Source organism: Maylandia zebra, linkage group LG17, assembly GCF_041146795.1.
Source record: "Maylandia zebra isolate NMK-2024a linkage group LG17, Mzebra_GT3a, whole genome shotgun sequence".
NCBI lineage: Eukaryota > Metazoa > Chordata > Actinopteri > Cichliformes > Cichlidae > Maylandia > Maylandia zebra.
In genome coordinates, this window is record NC_135183.1 from 23,096,539 (window position 1) to 23,121,729 (window position 25,191).

General features: G+C 42.1%; 1 protein-coding gene across 1 annotated transcript in view; it reads right to left on the reverse strand.

Moving 5' to 3' along the window:
• The window catches only part of ntn4 (netrin 4), a 31,425-nt gene continuing 6,234 nt past the window's right edge, over positions 1-25,191 (reverse strand). The window contains exons 3-10 of the mRNA XM_024801038.2: positions 20,843-21,121; positions 12,800-12,926; positions 12,391-12,576; positions 4,283-4,496; positions 3,835-3,926; positions 3,197-3,265; positions 1,203-1,376; positions 1-1,127 (exon numbers count right to left, since the gene is read on the reverse strand). Coding sequence (XP_024656806.1) covers positions 988-1,127; positions 1,203-1,376; positions 3,197-3,265; positions 3,835-3,926; positions 4,283-4,496; positions 12,391-12,576; positions 12,800-12,926; positions 20,843-21,121 — 1,281 coding nt within the window. The 3' untranslated portion in view covers positions 1-987. The remainder of the gene's footprint in view (positions 1,128-1,202; positions 1,377-3,196; positions 3,266-3,834; positions 3,927-4,282; positions 4,497-12,390; positions 12,577-12,799; positions 12,927-20,842; positions 21,122-25,191) is intronic.

The following is a 25,191-nucleotide window of genomic DNA, read 5'->3' on the forward strand; positions in this document are numbered from 1 at the left end:
TTTGAAGTTATCCTTTAATATTACCATGAAAAAAAAAAAACAACTGGAGAAAGATATGGCATAATATTTATATAGATATATACAAAATAATACTGTACATGAGCACAAAAAGGAAGGAATAACAAGTTTTCTGATTTCTGAGTGTAAATATGAGCGAAATTAATGTACAGCGTTCTGCATTATAAACATTGGAACGGTTGAAAACTATAGAAAAGCTTAAGAGCTGGACTCAATCTGGACTGTGCTCATAATATATATATATATATGTACTGCTGCATTCAACCACATTCTCTCTTTCTCTTCCTCTCTCTCTCTCACACACACTCTCACACACACACAGACAAATACATTCACGATTGGGGTGAAATCCAGTCGCTCTGATTTCAACACAGGCACACCTGGACTGGCTAAGATTTAACCACCTGTAGTGGCTTGTATGGCTTGTTCAGCGTCACACTTCGCACATTGTGTCTGCAGCACACACACACTTGCTGCCTCTGTGAGTGTGTCCACTGTAAAAAACAAAAAACAAAAAAAGGAAGGTTTTACGTGTGTGCGAGTTTGTATTTTTAATGCTCCTCTGTTTGTGTGTCCATATTCCCTCCTTCTGTCCTTCTGAGGATAAAGTGCTGCAGAGGAGGAGAAAGTGTCGCTCAGTTCTCGGACATGCTGCTGAAATTCTTGAGCTGCAGCAGCGACAGCAAAGAAAACATTTTCTTGACTCCTATATGAGAATGCAAGAATTAGAGACAGATGCGAGATGGACGTGTCTTAATGAAATTGCGTCCTGTGTGCTTTTAGCTTGTGCAGTCTGCCACTAGCTTTGAGCTCTCGGCAGTGGAAACAGGTAGGGCCTCAATCTTAGTCCCAGTCCCTTAAAAACCTGCTCTCAGACCTGTGCGACCCAATAATCCACACCTAGAAGATGGGAAACCAACATCCGTCACGTCAGCTGTCCCTCCGGTGCTGTTTTTCTAAATTACCCATCTACCAATTGCAGTCTTTCTTGAGTAAAGTGAGAACTTTGCGGCCCAAACTTGCTTTCCAAGGCTTGACAAAGCTCTTCATGTTGACCAGGAAGCGGCCCTGCTTACGATCCAAGTGGCCAGCCACCAGGTACTCCACGCCTGTGAGGAGAGGTCAGAGGGGTTAAGCACATTTTGGATGTTACCAATGAACAAAGTTGGATGTGCGATTCTTGCCTGGATTGAGGATAGGGCAGGTGCAGCCCCGTGCGGTCCAGGACTCGGGGTAAAGGGTGACGCGACCGCGCTGTATCTTCATTTTGGTATTCTGACTGAGTACCTTCTGAACTTTGACCTCCACCTCAGCATGGGAGCCCTTATCGTGAGCTGCTAGCACTCTCACCTTCAGCACTGGAAGTCAGGGAGAAATGCAACAAGACCTTCAGAGCTGGAGTGTTGTTACACCAGAACAGTGGTGTCAAACTCAAATTCACAGTGGGCCAAAATTCAAAACTGGAACAAGGTCGCGGGCTAACATTAATATTTATTGGAAAAAAAATCTTCCTCCAGATTTAAGAATGAATCTCTTCTTATGGACTCAAACAAATTTTGCTGAAAAACTGAATATGGAACAAGCAAAGCTTAATACTAAACAATATATATATTAGCTGTATAATACCAGTAGGCCAGCTCTAACAATAATTTGGTATGGCTTCGCGGGCCAAATGTAATTAGGCTGCGGGCCAAATTTGGCCCGCGGGCCAGAGTTTGACACCTATGCACCAGAACAACTTCTTTCTGCATTAAAATGCGACAAAACAACGTGATCCATGGAAGGAGGCTGTCGTGGAAAGTTTGGTTACTGGATGAACTTCAAACAAAGTTTTAATCTGATCAGTTTGAAACTCAGATCAGGTTTTCTCCCCCCCCCAAGGGGCTGGAGCAGAATTAATCATTCCTCTGAATGCTGGGACTTTTTAAAGTAAAGAAAGTGAATTGTGATGCTTTCTTCAGACATTCATGAAGGTGAGCACGACTAACAACTCGTTAGCCAACTTAGGCTTTTCCTCCTTTGTGACTTTAATAATGACCATAATTTATAAAATTAACTTCAGGTTTTATTCAGTGTGACCTTAAACTAGAAACTGAGATCATAAACTCAACTGGAAAGTGTTTTTAGAGGTCACGGAGCGAGGGTTAAGGCTTTTTGGAATCAGAGGAGTCGCCCCCTGCTGCCCATTAAACAGAATGCAAATGCTGTGAATGATTTGACCTGCATTAGGTAGTGAACCTGAGCAGACAAATATCAGCTGAGCAACTAAAGGTAAACATCAGGTTCTTGCTTGTGTTAATTATTTTTCTTGTATGCTGTCTTTATATTTGTAAAGAAGAGTTAACAGGGTACAGGGTGGTTGCCTGAAGTTTGCATGAAAGATGCCAAATTGTCTGCAAACACTTGCCAACTAATCTCTAAGCCATGGTTGGGCAAGTCCAGGCCTCGAGTGCCAGTGCCCTGCAGGTTTTAGATATCACCCTGGGTCCACAGACCTGAATCAAAAGATTAGTTCATTATCAGGCCTCTGGAGAACTTCAAGACATGTTGAGGAGGTAATTTAGCCATTTGAGTAAGGTGTGTTGAATCAAGGACACATCTAAAACCTGCAGGACATTGGCACTCGAGGCCTGGAGTTGCCTACCCCTCTAAGCAGTAGTGAAACTCTGAGAAGCGAACAGCAGACTAAAAATGGAAAAGATTCGTCATCAAAACAAAAGCTGCACCTTTTGAAAGGTTTTGGTTTCAGCGGTAACATTTAGTTTGAAGGCAAAAGTTTGCCATTTATGATGTGCGTTCCACTTTTTTGCTAATTACTGCTTTTAGCTAACGTCCTCAATGCAAGCTACAGGCAAAAAACCCCCAAAATAAATCTTCAAAAACAAACCAAAAAAATCTTGACTTTTATTTTGTTTTTGTAATTTTTTAATGAACCATTTTATTACAGGTTCTGTTTAATGTTTTGTTTGCTGTAACATATTCATTTACCAACTTGTGGGATAAATAAAGTACGTATAATTAAAATACAAAGACAGACTGAATCAATGAGCATGAGTATAACAATGTTAGACATAAATACAGTGAAATAGATGATTTACATTTAAATGCATTAAACTAATCAGGTAAAGCCAGGCTTACATGAGTTACAGTGCATGTTTGGAGATGTTTGAATGCTTACCGTATGCATAATTCATGGTGCAAAAGAGTTTGCTGTTGGTCAGACTTTGCTCTTGGCACTCACACTTCTCTGCAGGGGGGACATGCAAGAACAGTTTCATATTTGTAGCATAAATAAATAACTTTTTCTCTATGTGTGTGTGTATGTGTGTGTGCGCGCGTGTTGCCTCAGATACTGTATGTGATGTCCTAAGACTAATAATAAGTACAGTGTGTGGCGTCCAGTGAGGAATGTGCCAATAAAAGCTGGAGTTACAGTGTGGTGGTACTGAGGGTCTGCGAGAAGAGACCTCCACTTGGAAACTGTCCTTGCACACACACACACACACACACACACACACACACACACACACACACACACAGTCATGTTTCCATCCTGGAATCTGCATACCTCAACTTTCAAGCATGTCTTCATACAGCAATGTAATGATTTAAATTACGAGGACTTGCCTTTTGTCCCTAATGTCCCCACAACATGAGTAAAACAAGCACACACTCACACACATCTTTGTTCAATGTCTTTCTGAGAGCGTAGCCAGACTTTCATTACTTAAACATTAACACTTGGTCAGTGGACCGTGAGGATAAACCACACACACATGGACGCACGCACGCACACACACACTCTCTGTATTGTACCTAAGTGAAGAGCAGAGAAGAGTTCGTCCGTTCTGAAGATTCTGACTGACTCACTGGCGTTTCTGTCCAGGTGGTACAACTCCAGATCAGAGCTGCAACACAACATCGGCATACATGTTATCATAAAACAGGAATTATAGCATCGAAATACACTTAAAGTCCTTAAAGTCAACATCTCTTTAAGCAGAAAAAAAATTCTATTTATATTTAAGGCTACGTACAATTACATGAAAAACACGTTTGACTATTTTAACAGAGCAGACATACTGCCGAGTGATGATACCATACTAACATATTCTCAGTCTCGACCCTGCCTTTGTACTTGCTGTACAAAAACTGGGCAGATATTTGATAATATAAGGACACAAGGTCATGACTAAAAAAAGTTCAGTGCTTCTGTTTTTAGGCGCTACAGTTTTGTTATCAGGAGATAAAAGTTCTTACTCACCCAAACATGCAGTCTCCAGTAAACGGATCACAGTCTCCTGCACATTCACATGGACGGCATCCGTATTCGTGAAAGCCCCAGTATCCCACCATGCACCTGTCGCAGTGGGCTCCACCAACGCCTGGTTTGCAGATGCAGTTCCCGTTTGCGGGGTCACAGAGCGAGCCGTCTGCCAAGTGGAAGGGCATTGAGCCCATGGGGTGACAAGTACATGCTGGGGAAGAAAAAGGTGAAATTAAATTAGATTGGAAGGTTTTTAATTGTAGATGATACTAAAACATCATCCTTGCACTATCTGAGAGGCGAGGTACATACTGGACATGTTGTCAGTTCATTACTGAATTCATAGTCATAAATTCTTATGTGCGTGGTATGTTGTTGATCTGAATAATTCAGAAACTGATTTCCCCACACAACCATAACTAGGGTTTATAGAAAATGGTTAGAAAAAAGAAAAATATCAATCATTAGTGATTCTCTGGGGTAAATATCTTTTGTTGGAGAATGGCCAGAGCGCTTTGACATGATAGAACTCAAATGATCACTTATTACAGCCAAAAGATGCAGAAGAGCATCTCAAACCTTGAAGCAAATGAGCTACAGCAGCAGAAAACCACATTAAGTGCCACTTTTGTTTGCAGAATCTTATTGAATCAATGCTATGAAGAATTGAGGCAATTCTTAAGGCAAAAAGAGTGTCAAATCTGGTACCAACGGGGTGCTGGTTTAGCTCAGTGTGTTGAGCAGGTGAACACATGCCATACGGTGGCCGGCCTGGGTTTGAGTCGACCCGCTGCCCTTTGCGGCATGTCTTCCCCCCTCTCTCTGCCCCTGCTTTCCTGTCCTGTTTTCACGGTGTCTATCAAATAAAGCTGAAAAAGGCCCCCCAAAAATCTGGTACCAACAAGGTGTACCTAATGAAATACCTGTTCAGAAATACTACACAAAAGACTAAAGAAAAGCAGTGAGCAGTGAGTCCAAAGGTCTGACAGTCTGCTGATTAGCAAATTGCTATTTATCACCTGCACTTAAGTATTTCATCAATTGCTCTATTGTCTGCTTTTGTGGCAGCCACTTAAAACACAAAGGCGTCTCTGTTTTTTTAATCACATGAAGACAGATGTTTATACTTCTTTATTTGTGATCCTAAGCTTTTTCCCAAAGTCGATCAATATGCTTTTAAGGTCTAGAACTCAAATTAATCCTCCTCACATGGATAGATGAACAAATACATACAGTAAAACTCTCAGCCCTCTAATTGTGTACCGATAGGGTGTTTTTCCAACAACCTCCAAAAACAACGAACACACCTTATTACACACCCACCCATGTTTCCATTGGACATCTGAGAAAACTGCTGTCTGCTGGGACCCGGAGTTGTCAGGCCTCCCCCATAAATAAACCGCAGAGAGAAACAAAGAAGGGGTGTTGTTTGGAGTCATTTGTCTTGTGTTTAATGATGCTTGAAGCCTGACTGCCAGTAAATGACTACTTACTGTACACCCAGAAGCTCCCTCAAGCTCCTTTTTCAAATAAATCATGGTGGAGAAAAAAGAAAAAACAACAACTTTAAGCCAGAGGTCTGAATCAGGCAGTTTTCTCAAACCGAACTGAATGTGTTAAATTCACATCGACGACTATAAACAAATGAGATGGCATGCTTTTAGAAACAAAGATTAGAGTTCATTCCTGACCTTAAAGCATGTTTGCCTTCAAACTGTTATCAGAGCGCTTCACGGACTTTATTTGATAAATTGTTCCGAAATAGAAATACAACAGTCAACATGAAAAGTTTTTAAAGCTTATCAGTTTATATAGGCGTTTTCCCCACCTCAGCAGTGAAATGCACACGAATGCTTGAAGTTTGTAGATAAACAGAAGCACCACTGAGTTTTTATGATTAAACTGCAAAAACTGAGTGCTGGTATAGCTCATGTGGGTTAAGGAGGCAACACATATGCTTTGCTATTGCAGAGTCTTGGGTTTGAATCTAACGTTGCCCTTTTGCTGCTACTCTCTCTCTCTCGGCTTTCTGTGCTATCAGAAGGTTAAAAAGCCTAAAAATGCAAAAAACAACAACAACAAACAAACAAACAAAAACAAACTCTATGCTAGTTAAAGTTTGAGATAAAAAGACTGAATTTGGTCTCAGGGGCAGCAGCCTAAGCAGAGAAACCCAAACCTTCCTCTCCCCAGGTCTTAGCCAGCCTAAGACCTGGGGAGAGGAAGGTTTGGAAGATGTAATCTCCTAAGTTTGTCCTGGGTCTGGTTTGGGGCCTCCTCTCGTGAGGAAATACCAAGACCATCTCACTCAGGAGCCACCCAGAAGGAATCCTAGTCAGCTGCCTCCTTTCGATGTGGAGTAGCTGTATTCCTAGCCCCTCCTGAATAATTTAATTCTTTATCCTACCACTAAATGTAACTGAGCCTCCAGGAGCTCCACAAATGATTTTTTTAAGCTCCTAGCAAACACTCAAACAAAAACAAACCACAACAGTCACATAACTTACTTGGCAGAAACAATAAAGATAATCAATATCTATAACGTAAGCCATGTCCCAGCACACAGTTCTTTTCAGTTAGCTGCTCCCATTAACTGATCCATGTTGGGAGGTAAGCTAATGCCAGTTAAGATTAGTCACAAGAAATCTAGTTTTATCTAAATAGTTTTATAAAAAGGAACACATCATGCCACGATCTAAAGAAACACCTGACAAACAAAGTCACAGACATCTATCAGTCTGGAAAGCGTTACAAAGCCATTTCTAAAGGTTTAGGCCTCCAAGGAACCATGGTGAGAGCCGTTATACACAAATACAAAAAACATGAAACAGTGGTGAAGCGTCCCAGGAGTGACTGGCCAACCAGAAGTACTCCAAAAGTACAGTGATGACTCCTCCAGGAAGTCATAAAAGACCCCAGAAAAACACTAAGGAACCACAGTCTTCACATAGCTCAGTTAATGTCAGAGTTCCGAATCCTGAATCCGACTGAGATCCTGTGGCATGCTCTTAAAAAGGCAGCTCATGCTTGAAAACCTTCCAATGTGGCTGAATTACAACAATTCTGCAAAAGATGAGTGGGCAAAAATTTCTCCACGGCGCTGTAAAATACTCATTGCCAGTTACTGCAAATGCTTGTTTGCTGTTGTTGCTGCTAATAGGTGGACCAACCAGTTATTTGGTTTAGGGGGCAATCACTTTTTCGCACAGGGCCATGTAGGTTCCCCCTACCCTTAATAATAAAAACCTTCATTTGAAAATGCATTTTGTGTTTACTTGTGTTATCTTTGTCTAATATTTAAATTTGTTTGACGATCTGAAACATTTAAGTGGGACTTGAATGCTAAAAAATAGAAATGAGGAAGTGGGCAAACACTTTTTCCACACCGCTGTAAATACAATAACAGGCGACGGGAGTTACATGACCCAAACTGTGCCTTTGACCCAAGAGAACGATGTCAACTGTCAAACCAAACAGTTTATCAGACAACTCACCCACACAAAGATAAGATTGAACTCCATCAGAAGACCTAGCAATACAGTACCAATAAAATCATAAAGATATCACATTTATATCCTTTATAGATGTGGGCATGTAAAAAAGGCCATATCAGCACTCTCTTAGGAAGCATCCTGCACAGGTAAATAATTAATAGAGATCACAGCGCCACCTCAGTGCCATTTAAAACCAAGACACGTGTGACGGTGTGTTTGGCAAGCGTGTGAATTTTCATATTTGTGTGAAAATTTATGACCACTTGAAGGATTCACAATGCAACAACTCCTGTAAGCAAATATGTGCGTCTAAGAAACCTGTCAGCTGCAAGAGCTCTGACAATGAAGACTTTATGAGTGTGTGCTGAGACATGATACGACACCTGCCCGAACAACCACGAGAAAACCCACTACAGACATAAATCCCCACACACACAAACACACACTGTAACTCTCCCTCCTGATAAACGGCTTTGGTGTGTACCAGCTTGCGTGAAGCTTGACAAGAGTGTTTTCTTTCGCGGGCCCCTCAGAGGCTGGAATGAAAAAAATGTTCCTCACAACGGAGGGAAATTCCTCCATTGTCAGCGAGCTGCTGCAGTGGGATTACACAACCTGAACCTTCATTTTAGGGGTTCTCCAAGCATGTTGTTGCTCCTTTTTTCTAATCAGTCAGCCTTCATTAGTTATTATCCCAGAGGTGAGTTTTTGGGTGTAAAGCACCGAACCTAATGACTGAAATCACACCTGCTGTAAAGAAGGCATGCATCTGTTTCTGTGACCTTATCAGAGATGCAGAGATATGAGAAAACGTCAGAAAATCTGGAAGGACAATAAATGAGGTTGTATAAGTCCATACAGTATGCAATTTATCAACTACTCACTGTTCCTGAACTGCCAGACAGAACAGCAAGAGACTTGGTACACATGCTGCAGGACATGACAAGCTTAAAAAGTTATGGAACATCACAGGTGGCATGGTCTCCATATTTCAGAAACTGCTTGTCTACTGGAATTTCCCCAAACATCCATCTCTTGGGCAACAGTAACTCAAATAGCCACCTGCTACAAGCAAGGGATGCAGAAGAGCATCTCAGCCCTTAGAGCTGATGAGCTACATCAGCAGAAGACCACACCAGCTGCCAGTCCTTACTAAAACTGGACAATGGTCATATAATGAAATATATGATGATATAATGGTGTTTGTTTAAACACCGCCTGAGCATTGTCGCTGACCATGTCCATCTCTTTATGACCACAGTGTTCCCATCTTCTGATGGCTGCTTCCAGCAGGATAACACAGGACAATGAGTTCACTGTACTCATACGGCCTCCACAGTCACCAGATCGCAGTCCAATAGCGCTCATTTAGGATGTAGTGGAACAGGTGATTTGCATCATGGATGTCAACATGGACCAAAATCTCTGAGGAATGTTTTCAGCAACTTGTTGAATCTGCACCACAAAGAGTTAAGGCAGTTCACAAGGCAAAAAGGGTTCAACTTGGTAGCAGGAAGTTGTACGTAACAAACTGGCCAATCAGTGTCTATAAAAAACAGACAAAGCCACTGTGACATCGCCCACTGGTTAGTGAATTCATACACAAGTGAAGCTTTCAGATGTGTTTCCACCATTGCTATTTTAGTGTACTGAAACCAGACATGACAAGTAGATCTGAAACCCAGAACACTGCACACTCATACAGTAACAATGTATCAACCATAAGGTGATGGAGAAGCACACCCCGTTTTATCCTCCTGTTTGTCTCCAATTAGGAATATGTGTTTAATACATGACTATAAATCCTGATGAATTAATCATCTGTAGCCCTAGTTTAAAGTTAATTTTAACTGTGTTTACTAAGGTCAAAGATTCAGGGAGCTGAAGGGTTGCTTTTGACCTTTCTTGCAACCAGAGGAGTCCCCCCCTGCTGGCTGCTAGTTTCATGGCAGGACTTTCTTCTAGAGCAGGGGTGTCAAACTCAAATACACAGTGGGCCAAAATTCAAAACTGGATCAAAGTCGCAGGCTAACATTAATATTCATTGAAAAAAAATCTTCCTCCAAATATAACAAGGAATCTTTTCTTATGGACTCAAACAAGTTTTGCTGAAAAACTGAGCATGGAACAAGCAAAGCTTAATACTAAACAATATATAAAACTTATATAAACGTATATATAACTTAATATTGCACACATGCAAAATCGAAATTCCAATTAAATAACACATCAGTGGAATTCATTTCTTAAATAAAAATTGTATTTGCAGCCAAAACACCAACAGAGCATTCTGGGAATTGTAGTATTAGCAGTACATGAACTGTATAATACCAGCAGGCCAGCTCTAATAGTAATTTTGTATGGCTTCGCGGGCCAAATGTAATTAGGCTACAGGCCAAATTTGGCCCGCGGGCCAGAGTTTGACACCTATGTTCTAGAGTAATGCTGTTACGTTAACTAACAGCGACTCTAACTACAACTCTCTAACTACAAAGAAGTTATTTTTTTAAACTTCATTGTTAATTTTCATTCTATTTTTTCTGCTTTGAAGTGTTGAGTTTGGCATTTTGCCTCAGCTATCTTAGTTTGGATAAGCAAAGAGTGGATCCTCCTGAAGAACCTAGGACTCTGCACACTCATACAGTAATAACCCTTCTGTCACAAGGTTTCTCTCTTACTGTCGATTATCATTTATTTTACTCTGAATAGGATCATAATTTCCAAAACGCATAAGGCTGTGTAGTAAAAATGACTGGAAACTACTGAATTATATTATAAACTAAACTGATGTGTTAATGAGGTCATAAATCAGGTAAGAAATTGGATCATTTTGGATTCGTATGACCAAAATACTCCCCACCCCTCTGGTGGCCATTCATATACAGTCTGTCTTTTGTAGAGCAGAGCTGCAGACACTTTTTCTTGTTTTTCAGACATGATTTATTCATGCCCAGACACAGATTTGCTGCTGAGTATTTTACAGGTTCTTATAAATGTCTGCTTGTATTTATCTTGAAATGAATCTCTTGAATTATATAATGCAAGAATTTCACTCACATGTGCTGTACCAATGTACCTGCACATGTGATGTGACAATAAAAGTGATTTGATTTGATTTGCACGATGAAATCAAACCCTGAAAGACGGCAAATTGGGCTGATAGCCAACATGTTCTTCCCTCTGTGTTTTTGAACGGTCTGCTGCTACTTGATACTCTTTAGGTTTTAATGAGATTTGCTTACACACACACACACACACACACACACACACACACACACACACACACACACACACACACACACACACACACACACACACACACACACACACACACACTTTCCTTGGCGTTCATTTCCAGCATACCTGTGGGGATGAGTTCACAAATCTGACAGATAATCAGAGGGAGACTGTAGCCACCGGTCTGTGTTTATGGATGACTATCTCATGTTTACTTAACACTCACCTCTTCACAACCCCCCCCCCCCCCCCCCCCCCACACACACACACACACACACACACACAGTGACGGAGAAAGGACCGTCACACATTCACAGCTAACAATCAAGCTCTGAGTCACATCTTAAAAATGGCAGAACAAACCAAGATGGACAAGCAGGAGTTTTATGATGAACTTTGAGTCAAGACACAAGTATGCCTCCATCTGATGATTAACTATGGAGTAACTGGATGGAGAATGGGGCATCTGCTGCCTCTGAGACACACACACACACACACACACACACACACACACACACACACACACACACACACACACACACACACACACACACACACACACACAGAGCCAGGTGCCCGTGAGGACTGAGTGTTATGCAGCATGTTCTGGCTTGTGATCTCCGTCCTCTGCATTCCTGAGAAAAATCAAAGGGCTGTGCCAGTATGGTGCATTTGTCACCACTGGTCTAATGCTGTGACTCCATATTGAATGTCGTGTGCCAGTGAAATTCCTATTATCATTCCAAATAGATAGCAGTTTTATAAAATATACTGTAGAAAGTAAATGGACAGTCAAGAACACGGCTGAGCTTTTAGCTGCTCTTTCACATTTAAAAAGATACTTCAGTAGAAGCAACTTGATTACTCGTTTCATCCAAGGTATGGATGAAACGTTAGATGGACTACTGCAGCAGAAGATCACACCAGGTCCGCTCCCATTAACTAAGAACAGGAAACTGAGGCTAAAATTCACACCCGCTCTGACAAGACTCTGTTTCTGCTACAAGATTCAGATTGAAGGGTCAGAATTTGCCATGATTTTCACGTTAATATGAACTTCTGACCTCTATGAAAGCTCTGAGAAATGTTTCCAGCACCTTGGTGGATCTGTGACATGAAGATCTAAGACAGCTCTGAAGGACAAAGGGTCCAACTTGGCACCAGCAAAGTGTTACCAATGAGGGTATATAGACTTACATCAAGGGTGTCTAACATAGATTAATTCATGGGGCACATACAGTTCATTTTGTGGGCTTGTTCATTTTAAATTTACATCTGAAACATTTGACGATCTCTAATAAAGTTGATGCCACCAACTGTGCTCCTAAAAGTCTGCCTCCCACTATAGTTTAGTAAAATGTGTGTGCAGCTTACGTTTGCAGGAGTCGGGGGCGGCGTGCGGTCGGTTGGGATCTCTGTAAAAGCCTGGCTTGCATTTCTCACACTGTCGCCCTTCAGTGTTGTGCAGACAATCGCAGATGCCTCCGCTTCGCTGGCCAGACTCTCGCCACGCTGTCCAATCAAAGCGGCAGTTCTGAGCGTGTCCGTTACACTTGCACTCTGGTGTGAGAAGAAGAAGATAGTCATCAAGAATGAAAATATCAGACTGGCAACTGGCTATATGTACAAATGTTTCAGAGAGCATTTGGAGGCTGTTCGTTCTGATATTTTAGTAAAGTATGAAGGTTTTCAATAACCTTTCCTAGATTTAAGATTTACAGGCTAAGTTTTAATACAAGAGTCCTGTGGTGGAAAAAGGTGTGAACAATTTTGTTTGACTCACTCCGACATTCATGCGGCGCTCCCGTCAGTCCATCGGCAGGCTGCCACGGTCTGTCGTTGTACAGAGGAGCGCAGCGCTCGCAGTGATCACCTGCAGTGTTGTGTCTGCACACACACTTCCCATGGACCTGTGAGAGAGAGCTCATTAGCAACAAGCAGCATGATAGACGGAGGTAAAGATGGACAAATAGCAGGAACAAAGAGGTCAGTGTGATGGAAAGGACAAGCTTCTTCACTCTCTCTTAACCACTTTCTTCCTTTTTTAATCGCTCCTATTCTCTTGGTTCAAAATCAGTGAATGGAGATTTATTGTTTGGCTTCATGGCTAGAAACGGGAATGGGCCTCAGCTCTGAAAAGCCTGCGTGTGTGTGTGTGTTTATGAGTATGTGTGTACGAGTGCAAGTATGCAGCGCTGAGAGCACAATAACAATCTCCTTGTCATTCCTGTGAGCTGGAATGCCATGCATGCTGGATAATGATTGAATGGGGGGGGGGGGGGGGGGGGGCAAAGCATCTGAGGAAGCTCTTTATTTGTTTGTGTTACACCGTGCAACTGCAATGTAGGACACAATTACACGGCAACTGCAGGGGTACACTCGCAATAATCAACGTGCACACAGGCGTGCAAAATAATTGCAAACGCACACAGATTCTTTGCACTCATTTCCCACGGTGTCGTGATGCGTCATACCTTGTCCCCGGTTCAAAAATCCTATAGGAGCACGGCCACATGCAGCATGCCCTCTGCCTGAACTGACCCCAGATCAGCCCCGCAATGTCGAGGTGAACACACACACACATGACTGGTTTCACACACCGGTTTTAATCACACTAATAGGAGGAGAAATTGCACAAATGAGAGGTCCGGGTAATCAGGAGACATGATTACACGTTCAGCAAATAGTAGTGATTAATATAAAGTGTGCAAAGAAAGGAGGGGAAAGAGGAGAAGCAGAAAAAGCCAGGAAAAAACTCTGGCTTAAGTCCACACGGCTGGTATTTCAACCCACATGTTTACCATACGGCGATATGCCATAGTTAACACACACCCAATGATGCAAACTCATCAAGACTGTGGACAAGGGGGGCTGGCCTGTCTGTGCATTTATGTACTTTTACACAAAGACCATTACCGGTTCCCAAAAGTTCCCAAAGAAGTACAAATATTTTAGTATTTGCACGGCAGTTATAAGTAAATACCACAGCTGTAGGTGTGCTTGATTTATCTCCATAACAGCTCCACAAAAGCTTTGAGACAGATGAAAGCATTACAGGCTCATTAACTATTACCACTTTATAAAATGCCTTTTCTGAGTTCAGGTTTTACATAGCTGAGGTTTTCTCGTGTTAAATGTAACATAACAAATAAAGGCCTATTACAGCTCTACCAGGGCCTGATGTGACACTGGACTGGTGGGCATGTCTTGCACCTTAGGACTGTTGACTCAGATTATACTTAAAACCTTAGGCTGCAGTCTCACAGGCCCAGAGACAGGAAGTCGTCATCTTCTCTCTCACCGGAGCCTTTTGGTAATGGAGCAGTGAGTCACCCAGACAGTAAATGGTGAGTGTAGCTGCCAGCAACCGCTCGCCAACCGGTCAGGAATACACATCCTTCCCCAGGGACCGGAGGTCACCAGCTGGTCTCTGGCTTGTGTTAATGAGGCCTGAGGTAGAGCGCTTGGCAGCTGACTCCAATCAGCAATTAGCTGAGGAGCGCTGAGGCTCCAGGAAAGGACAGTGCCTTTGCAGGATTGTCACTGTGTGGTTTGTGACGTTCATGAGAATACATAAAAATGCATAAATAAAAGGTTTAAAAGGCTTTTTTCTCCCTTCTTCTACTGCACATGTACAAAGTTACAGAACATTTTGGCTTCATTTATAGCTTAATCCTGAGCCAGCATTGAGCAGTGTCTCTGGGTCCTCTCAGAAGAGGAAATTAAAAAAATATGAATGTTGAACTTTTAACCAAATAGTTATTATGTAATCTCACTGTTAATGCCATATATTTGTGCACATCTGTAACGCTGATGGACATTGGAACAAAAGAAACCGGATAAATGCTGCAATGAGTGATACCCCTCTTGTATAAGGCCCATTGGAGTTAGTGTGAAAGACAAACGAGGCAAAGATTTAAGTGAGAGAAATGAAAACAGTCGGATGGACTGGAGCATTGCTCATTAGTTAAAGTGAGTGTGACCCCTGTAGTACTATTTGTTTAAGTAGGGGCAATAAACATTTTTGTTTATTACTTAAACAAAAATGGCAAGTTTACATTATAAGCTATAACCGAGCAAAGTGATCGAACATCAGACTGAATTTAAGGACCTATACAGTCGTCGTCTCCATCAGCTCTTACACCCTGCTTTCAGCTTCTCCTTCCTTGACACGTCTTCTCTGTTTTCACTCTTTCCAGTTTGATAGTTGTCCTCTCGCTTTCTCCCTCGTCGTCTCTCACATTTTCTCTGGCTAATTTTGAATCCTCCTGTTTTTCCTCACAGTTGCCGTCAGTTACAGGTGTATCTGACAGCTCAGGTGAAAGCAGGATTCATACAGATGAGGGGTCGTTTAATTTAAATGATTCCACTGTGTATTATTGTTGTCGGGACATCATTCACTCCTTCACAGCCTCACTGGTTGCACTCGTCTCTGAGCTGCTCTCGGTAGGTAATTACTGAAATTAACTGTTATTAAATCACCTGGAGAACTTTGCACTCCTTTTTTTCCATGTTCCCATGGCTCACTAAAAGCCTGGCCATTATTTATTTTATTTTTTTATTTTTTTTCATTAACATTTAGGAATCACTGTACAGTACCATCAACTTCAACAATTTGTTACTACACAAACTTTTTTTTTTTTAACAACAAAAATATCCATACAAAAGGGAAAAAAAAAAAAAAAAAACCCCACAGAACAACAACAACAAAACATGTGGAAAGTGAGATTTTATTACCCTTAATATAACTAATATATCCTCCAGTCTTCTAGTAGTTAACAAAGTCAAAATCAAAATCTGGCCTGCGTTTTACTTTGCACTCCTAGCAGTTTTTTTTTAACACCAAAACAGGGTTTTGTGCCGGCATAGATCTCATAGATTGATATCTTTGGCCACTTATTTTGTGTGCATAAAATAACGTTAAAATGACAGAAAATTTCAACAACATAAGCTATATATTAGGGGTGCAACAATACTCGTATCGATATTGAACCGTTTGATACAGTGCTTTCGGTTCGGTACGCATATGTATCGAACAATACAAAATTTTTAATTTATTTTATCAACTTTTCTTCTGACAATGCTGTCTGTGTTGAGCGCTCAGTGGATCTGCGTTCGACTGCTCCGCCTAGGCTGCACTGTCGAGTGCAGAGCCATTGAGCGCAGCGCAAGCTAGCAAGACAGAAGCTAAGCTTGTTGCAACATGGCAACTACCTCAACGCTACCCGAAATTGAACCTCCCCCACCCTCATTCAGATCTGGCGTTAGGAACTATCTTGGTCTGATCTTGGTGACGTATGACCCTGATGGTAAGCGCATCATGGACAAAAGTAAAACAGTATGTCAGATGTGCCACGCAATGCTCAATTGGTGGGAACTAGTGCATTAGCGCAGTTAGCTTGTTAACGTGTTGACGCCGTCCAGCCCCACCCACTGGGTGATCCTGTTAACTCGTTAATGGAGATTTGCGGCATTATGGCGTTAAAGTCATTTTAACGAGATTAACGCTGACAGCACTAGTGGGAACACAACGAATACGACTGCACATTTACGCCGACATCATCCTAGTGCAAAGACAAGTGGAAGCAGACAAAAACAACAAGCATGCATGCTACAAACTTCACCAGAGTCATTTAGACAGCCGTTAGCACATAATTCTCCTTATGGGGACCTGATATGTTTAATATGCTGCTGAGAATATAGCCCAGAAGAAGCGTATAGTATAGCTTTTATTTTTGGAAAGAGCCATTTCTCTGTAATAAACTCTTTTCCAAAGATGAGTGATTTCTCGATCAGATAGATTTATTTTATTTTATTACTTTGTTGTTTCAGCAACATTACATTTAAAAACTGTACGTTTGAGTTAAAATATATATTTATAATTTTAATAAATGACAAATTAAAAAAGGCATGAACATTTTTTGTATCGAAAAAATATCGAACCGTGACACCAAAGTATCGAACCGAACCGTGAATTTTGTGTATCGTTGCACTCCTAATATATAGCTATATATTTTATAATCTTTCTTGTGAAAAAAAAAAAGTGGTGGAATGTTGCTTCCGTGCGTTTGAGCAGCTCTGCTCCTGTGGGTCCATAAATAAACTGTCTTATCTGTTTTATCCATGTTTTTAACTTCAGTTCCTGTCACCTGCATTTTGTCCCTCTCGGGATACAGCTTATCTTTAAAAAAAATTTCAAGTTATTAACTTAAAAGATGACTCAGATTAAAATTATTCTTCCACCCTCTCATGTTTCTGAAGTGGTTCCACACTTTTATCTTGTTTATTTCGGTCTGAGTCAGATGATGAGTTTGCAAACTTGTGGTTTGGTTCCTTTCACAAACAGAAAACTCAAAGTGAACCAAAATGCATCACTAAGAACCTGAGTGCATCAGTCTGGGTTGGATTATGATTTGAATCACGTTCCCACCATAAATGAACTGTTCTGGAGATCATCTGCAGCCAAACTTAGAACTCCTTTTTAAAAGGTGCGGTTGTTTTTGGTCCCCACCAAAGTTCGCACTGTGTTCAGGTCGGCAAAAAACAAACCCCATCAAGAGGCGGTGAAATGAACCAGAGCTTGATTCAAATGGACTAAACAGGACGTGTGAAACAGGCCCTGCTCTTTATTTGATGACAGCTTTTTCTCATTCACTTGCATGCTTAATGGTCAGCAGCTACTCTGGAAGTGAAAACTCATCCCAGAGCGATCCCTGACAGAACTGATTTCCCCCTGACAGAACTGATTTCCCCCTGACAGTTCAGTTGCAGGCACGGGATGCCATTAAATGTGCTTGTGTTAGCTTTGTGGCTAATCACGCAGAACTACAAAGCCTCCTGTGGGTGGACGGGAGGACAAAACCAACAAACAGAGCAACCCTTCAGTCTCTCAGTGACTATCAGAGCCACTTTCTCTGCTGATTACGCCAAACAGGCACACTTAGAGCAGACAAAACACTGCATGCCTGAGAAAACGTGCACACCACACACACGCACGCACGCACGCACGCACACACACACACACACACACACACACCATGTGTGATAAAAGTACACATTTGGATAGAGAAGTGAATACTGCATTGTTTGCTTAGCACACAGAATGGCAAATTTAGAAGTTTGCACATGTTTACAGTATGAAGAACCCCAAAAATGTATAACAACACACACACGCACACACGCACGCACACACAAAGCTTTCTCAGAGCGATCACTAATCTCTGCCCTCATCTCCTGTCCTGTGCAGCACTGCTTGTTTGGGTTTTGTCAGAAACAGCAGCTCTGGTTCGAAACGGAGACATAAAACAAACTGCTGATAGGCGGGACAAAAATGCGTTTATATAACCTCACCTGTGTGTTTACCGAACGTTCCCGCATGGCACACAGCGCAATCACGCTCCAATGACCTGAGGTAATTTTGTGAGGACCGTTAAGGCAGATTTACACTTCGAACTGTAACGCTCACGTGCAGCTAGAATAATACTTGCTGTAAAAAAAAAGAAAAAAGAAAAAAGTAGTATTCTCCACCATTCTACATTCGAATGATTTATTGTAATTATCTTAGCATGCAGAGGAGGGTTTTTCTGCCCTGTCCTTTTACAGTCTTATTCAGACGATTTTTCATCCCACTGATGGAGGAAATCCTGATGAAAATACTCAGCGGAGCTACTTGGAATTTCTTGGCATGCAAACAGTCAGATTAAAAGATTGAAAGAGCTGTGGCCAATAAATTGTTTATCACCAGATTCATGGCAAAAATGCTCGTATCAGCAATAAAAACACGCTCGAACGACCTCATTCATTTATCACACGGAATACCGAACACGTTCGCTGTTTCATATCAGTTTAAAAAATTAGCACTCTGGGTTTTTTCAGCTGCATGTCTCAAGGGGATATAACTTTATCATTTCATGCTCCGCTTGACTGATTAATTAAAAGGATAATACGTGGACGCAGCAGTGCCCACTTCACTGGGGAGCAGCTGTTTCTTGGGGTCTTCTTTAACAGGATGGAAAGAGTGGAATGGGAGAGAACTTAAAGCGGAGCTGTGGATTTACCAGTCAATCTATGTTACTGCTATCACCTTTGACCACATGTTGTGGGCAGTGACAGAAAGAATTAGATTTTGGATAAAAGTGGTGGAAGTGAGGCTCATCTGAAGGCTTGGGCTCACCTTATCAGGTGAGGAGCTCAGTCATTCAGGAGGGAGTTTTTTGATCCACGTAAAAAAAGCCAGCTGAGGTGGTTCCAGCATCTGGCTAGGATTGTTCAATTATTAGGACACAGTGGAGAGATTTTGCCTCCCAGGTGGTTTAGGAATGCCACCACGACCCCCCTGGAGAGTTGGAGGTGGTGGTTGGAGCCCACACCCGGATAAATAGATAGAAAAGGGATAGATGGAACCATGTAAAGTAAAGAATGGTTTAGTTTGTCAGATTTTCTTTAAAAAGTTTTATCCTTTTGCACCTTTGGACCTCTTCTAGCACTGCTAATATCTTTAGATCAGTCCCCAAACACCTGCATGTGCGCACCTGTGACGACTGTGGATCTCAAACTACTACAAAGAGGAAACCTTCTGTATCAGACTGGCCTAACTTTCACGTCACTGCCAATGAGAGCTTGGCTAGAATCCAGAGACCGAGTTTACAAAGGTTACAGTCTAAACCCTAAAAAGTGAGCATCAGATCAGGGATGATGCTCACTTTTTCTGATATTCTGGTTGTGCACTAACAGAAAAACAAAAAACAAAATAGGAAGTAGAGCTTGAGGTGGAAGCTCTACTTCTATTTTCAAAGATGAAGATTATTACGTGGATGAAGAAGACAATGAAAACGAATAAAATGAAGATGAAAATGAAGAAAAAGACAAAGAGTGTGAAGAAGACGAGGGTTGTGCCCTGCTAGTGTCAGATTGTTAAAGAAGAGTTCTACTTAAAGTCCTGAGACGTGTCAAGGAAGCCGTAGGTTTCTGGGGTCAATCCAAGAATCTGCCCACCAGATTTGGCTTCCTACAAACTCATCTACTTCCTTTAAATGAAATTCAAGATGAGGGGTGGCAGGTTTGATGCACCACAAAGGGTTGCAAATACAGTGCAAGTGGTTTGTTGCAGTAAGATCAAACGAACAAAATTTATCTCTTAAAATGATCCATTTAGTGAGAAGAAAATAAGTTTTTATTCGTGTACGAGCTACAGCTTTGATGTAGTACCACTGTTTATCTGTGTAAAGGCCTCTGCTCACAGGCTGCAAAGGAAACTCTCACTTTCCTGTCAGGCATGGCTGATTGCAGCAGAGCAGGCGCTCGGCTTCAAAGTCGTCCGGCTGTGTTTGTTTGTGGAGATCGCCGTGATAGGAACTTGGCTTTGAAATGCTTAAGGTTGATCTCCAGCAAAAACATTGTCAGTTCACACCTTCATCGACACACTCGCTCGCATCAACACCACCATTAAACCGCAGGTTGAACCGACATCTCCATCTCCTGCGTTTGTTATCACGCAGAGAGCGGCAGCCGGAGTCAAGAGCAGAGGAAGCAGGAGGGAATGAACGTGACCACTCCTTTAGTCTGTTTTCTTAACACGACTGCCAACATGAAGGGAAACAAAGCTTGATTTCTCGAGAGCGAGTGAAAAAACGAGCACATGGCGTGTGACTACGTGGTCAGAAGAATCAAAACAAGTGAGACTAGCAACAGAAAAAAAGATGTACGTGTGTGAAAAAAAGAGAAGGTGAATAGTGGTGTGATTAGCACTGGAATTGATAAAGATTTAAAAACAACCAAAAAACAGGCAGTAACCGGAGTTCGAGAACATTAACTTCTCTCCTCTTACCACGTGGTTGGTCCGGTCTCTGATGGGCTGGTATCCCGGCATGGGGACACACTGATCGGCGTGGCCGTTACAGAAGCAGCTCCCCTTCACTATCAGGTCGTAGATGGCGAAGTGTCGGGTGGGGAGGGGTTCGTGTGCGGAGGTGAGGTCTTTGGCCTGGCAGGGACACTTCTGATGCTTCAGCAGTCTGATCCGGATGTTGGTCACCTTCAGCTGCTGCTGGCCCTTCAGCCCGTAAGGATCCACGGACTCCCACTTCGGAAGGGTTCGGTAGATCACCTGACATTTAGAAAGAGACAATCAAGGAAACAAAAAGAAAACAAAAATTAAATGAGCAAAACACCAAAAAATGGAAATTCCTCTATTTACCCACATCACTGTGATCTAATAGAACTAAAAAGTCATTTTGTAAGACATGCATCGTTGAAATTACAGCAATGATTGACACGGGTTTACCTTTTTCATGCTACATCTAACTGGATAAATGTGCTACTCATTGCCTGGGACGTCTTTCATGGAAAATGTCTTCCAACTTATTTTACAGCTTCAAAGGTATACTCTTCCTATTTTATTAACCACCACAAACACATTAGAACAGATTTTAAAATACATTTTACAGGCGTTTGTAGATTTTCAGGGTTTGATTGATTGTGAGGTGCAACTTTGTCTCCTTCCTTAAAGTCATGCATGCTCTGCTCTGCGGGTCTCATTAGGTGTATATACAGGACATGAATGTCAGTGATGATAGCCCCAGAGCATAATGCCACCACCATACTTTACAGTTGCTATAGTGTTCTTGGTTTGAAAGCCTCACCTTTACTCCTCCAAACATACTTGCAACTTGCTAAGGGGCATTTAAAAAAAAAAGATACTCGTGAGGGAGTATGTGTATATTTGTATTATTTGTGCACCTAATTGTTGTTTTCAGTTCAAAGACATCACTCAAAGCTCATAATTCCCATGAAAATGTATGCCCATGACGAGTGTATATAAATGTGGTTTTCAAGCCTCTTTGGTTCTTCAGGTGTATTTAGTTACAGAAGTGGATAAATTGATATCACTTATGTCACCACATCTGTTACATTAAAGTGGTTTGTTTTGGTTTCATTCATGTACCAAACTTTGACCTTCCACCCGGCCATTATTGCTCATGTCCTCACTTGGTAATGTGGGTTCTGTGCACTGCACCCCCCCTTTTACACTCTCTCGTCCATGGACATCCTTCAAATTGAAGATCCCTTTATGGGCTGCCATCTCCATGGCTACTGCTGCCACTGGCAACCATCGCCGCTGCTGTCATCGAGATGAAAAAGTTGCTGTTGGCCCCAACTCTCACTATGAAAGCAGCATGTGAGTTTGCAGTGTGCCGAGCTGTCACTGATATCATTGTGTGAGTGGTGTGTGTTTGTGTGCAGCTGATTGTTTTTCTTTGGTTCAAGAAAAACAACCCTGCTGCTTGCTGATTGGCTGGATGACTGGCGGAGAGTGTGATGGGAGGAGCACTATTAATTTCCCTGTTGTTGGAAAAGGTCACGAGGTCACAGCATTGTGGTCCGCAATTAAGAGAACACGACAAATAGGATGAGGGGCGCTGGTCCGCGGGAGAGCACGGAGAGCAGGGTCAGACAAAGGCGGGGATGGAGATGCAGCTCCACATAACTCAGAGCTGGACAAAAGCCTGCGACACCCTAGCGACACCACGGCAACACCAGCACACACATGCACCCACATCGACATGCACATAAACATACGCTGACAACACAAATCAGCATCGCCTGGAGCTTTTACTACTGCTGCCCTGGGAAACAAATATTGACATTTATAGATATGCTGATGACACCCATGTTTATCTTAATCCATGATACACACAGAGATGAAGCCACAGTCTCCTCAGGTTTGTGTTGAGGATACATCCTAGCAAGACAAAAAGGTTTGTGTTCAAGAACCCTTTCATATCATCCTTTATTGAGTGGAATACCACGTGCCACTAGTCGACTCAAATTTGCAACCTCAAGCTCTGAACACAGCTCTGACATCTTATTACTGTTAAGTTAGCTGTTAAATTTGTTTCAGGCCCCAGTCATGCAGGCCTAGAGACTGGTTGGTTACCCTTTGGCAAGCCCCGGTTGATAGAAAAAACAAAATTGTGTTGCTCAACCGGCTTGTGGGTGTTTACTTCCAGGTTTTGGTTACTAGTTGAATTAGGGAAGTGGCTTACCGTACTTACGGTAATGTTTTTGACTTGAGTTAATTGCTCACCTGTCAACTGTCATTTGGGTTTATACTTTGCTTTATCTTTTTTGGTTTACTTACACAGCACAGGGCCACCCATCCACATACTACATGAATGACCTATGAACATAATCAACCTTTTGTTTTTTAATAAACTTGCTTTGCATATATGAGCTGATACACGTTTTGTTCATTTGAGCTCTACATAAGTACAGCTGGCAGAAATATGAGTTTTCAAATAGTCAAAAAGACCAGAATATATCGTTAAACCATGCATGTCTCACAAGATTCCTGTATCCAACATGACAGATTTGAGGATAAAAAATGTATTATTGAACTTACATTCGCAGCAAACATTTTAGAAAAAAATAAAACCAAAAAACCATCAGTGTAAATATGCCTGCACTGGCTGTTTTGGTCAGGGGGGGGCAAACTGATGCGTAAATAACTTGGTTAGTCTGCATTAGTCTGCATGTAGACTGAGAGTCTTTGCACTTTGCAGGATATCAACTGTTAATACACTTATGGAAGCTGAAAGCCGTGCTGAAACCTCATACCGCACTTGGGAAAGTTTTCCACCTGCCATTAAGCTATGTAACAAATTTCCGGCTCTGTGAGGCGGCAGGTTCACTGAAAACCTTTCTTCCTGTTTCAGCCTGCAAACTTAAAGTAAGCCTGCCTTTAACAGGCCTAATTCCATCAAAGCACTGTGGACTGTAATCTGGTAAACAGGCACAATGGGCATTGATGGAAGGAAAAAGACGGAGTAGGGGGGATGGGTGTCTAGCCAACAGTACCAACATCCATCAGAGCAACAGCACTTCCTTCCCAGCAGACAGAGGAGAGGGAGAGCCTCTACTGTAAGTGTTTATCTGAAAGGGCACTGATGAGTGTGTGTGCGCGTGCGCGTCGGCTGGTCTGCGTCCCTCTCTCTTCCCTAAGGAGGTCAGTCTGGACAACAAACACTCACATTCTTCCAGCCCAGCTGACCTCATAAATAAGACAAGCAGCTCTGAATACACACTCTCTCTCTCTCTCCCTCACTCACACACACAGACCACCTTTTCCACACATTACAGGTGAACACGAACAGCTTTCAACACATGAGATGACATGCTTTCATGTTTGCGGGTGAAAGAAGAGAAGAAGAGAGCTGAGCATACCTGCTGCCTGTAATCGCTCCCAGCTATGACCCCCCCCCTCCCCAAAATTCACCACAGCTCTCACTTATCTCATCACACAGCCTCAGACACTCACATGCAAGCAAAAAAAAAACCAAAAAAACCAAAAAAAACAAAACCACACACCGCAATCACACGCATGCATACAATCAAACATCACTCCGCTGATGCGTCTGCTATTCATCTTGCTTTATATTTTAGCGCAGTGGCATTTTTTCATTGACATTTCTGTTTCTGAAGGAGGGTCGGTACTCTGTGAAGCCAAAAAAGTTTCATTCTGCAGAAATAATCTAAAACAGCAGTGGAATATTAATTTCTTTTGTCAATTTAAGTGCATTAAGCGCAACCAGAGTCCAATATGACATCTAAAAAGCTCCATGAAAGACAAGCGATGGCATGTCTGTTCAGCGGTCACTGACGGTAAGTGAGTTTATGTAAAGTTGATTAAAAAGTTATTCAAGTTATTCATTTTTTTGTGATAACAGCCACAATATGCAGCTGGACCCTCCTGAAAACAACAAGTAAAGGTTCCAGTAAATGTTACAAAGCTCAAATTAAATAAAGGTGTTATTGAAGCCTTGGGAATTTGCGTATAATCGGCGACGTGGTGTGGGCAAACCTTGAGGGTTTGGTCTATTCCAAAAAGTTCCCTGTGCCCCTCAGAGAGGCTGAGATGGTTTGGACATGTGCACAGGAGGGATAATGGATCTACTGGACAAAGGACGCAAAGCGGTTGACCTCAGAGGACATTCATGGACGTAGCAAAGGAGGACATGGAGAGGGTTGGTGTGACAGAGGAGGATGTGAGGGACAGGGTGAGAGATAGATGATCCACTGTGGTGACCCCTAAAGAAGGAGGTCAGGAATAAGTCACATCTTAGTGCATCCGTAGTGAAAGAGGACAAAACAATTCCCACACAAGCAAAGTGGCTGATG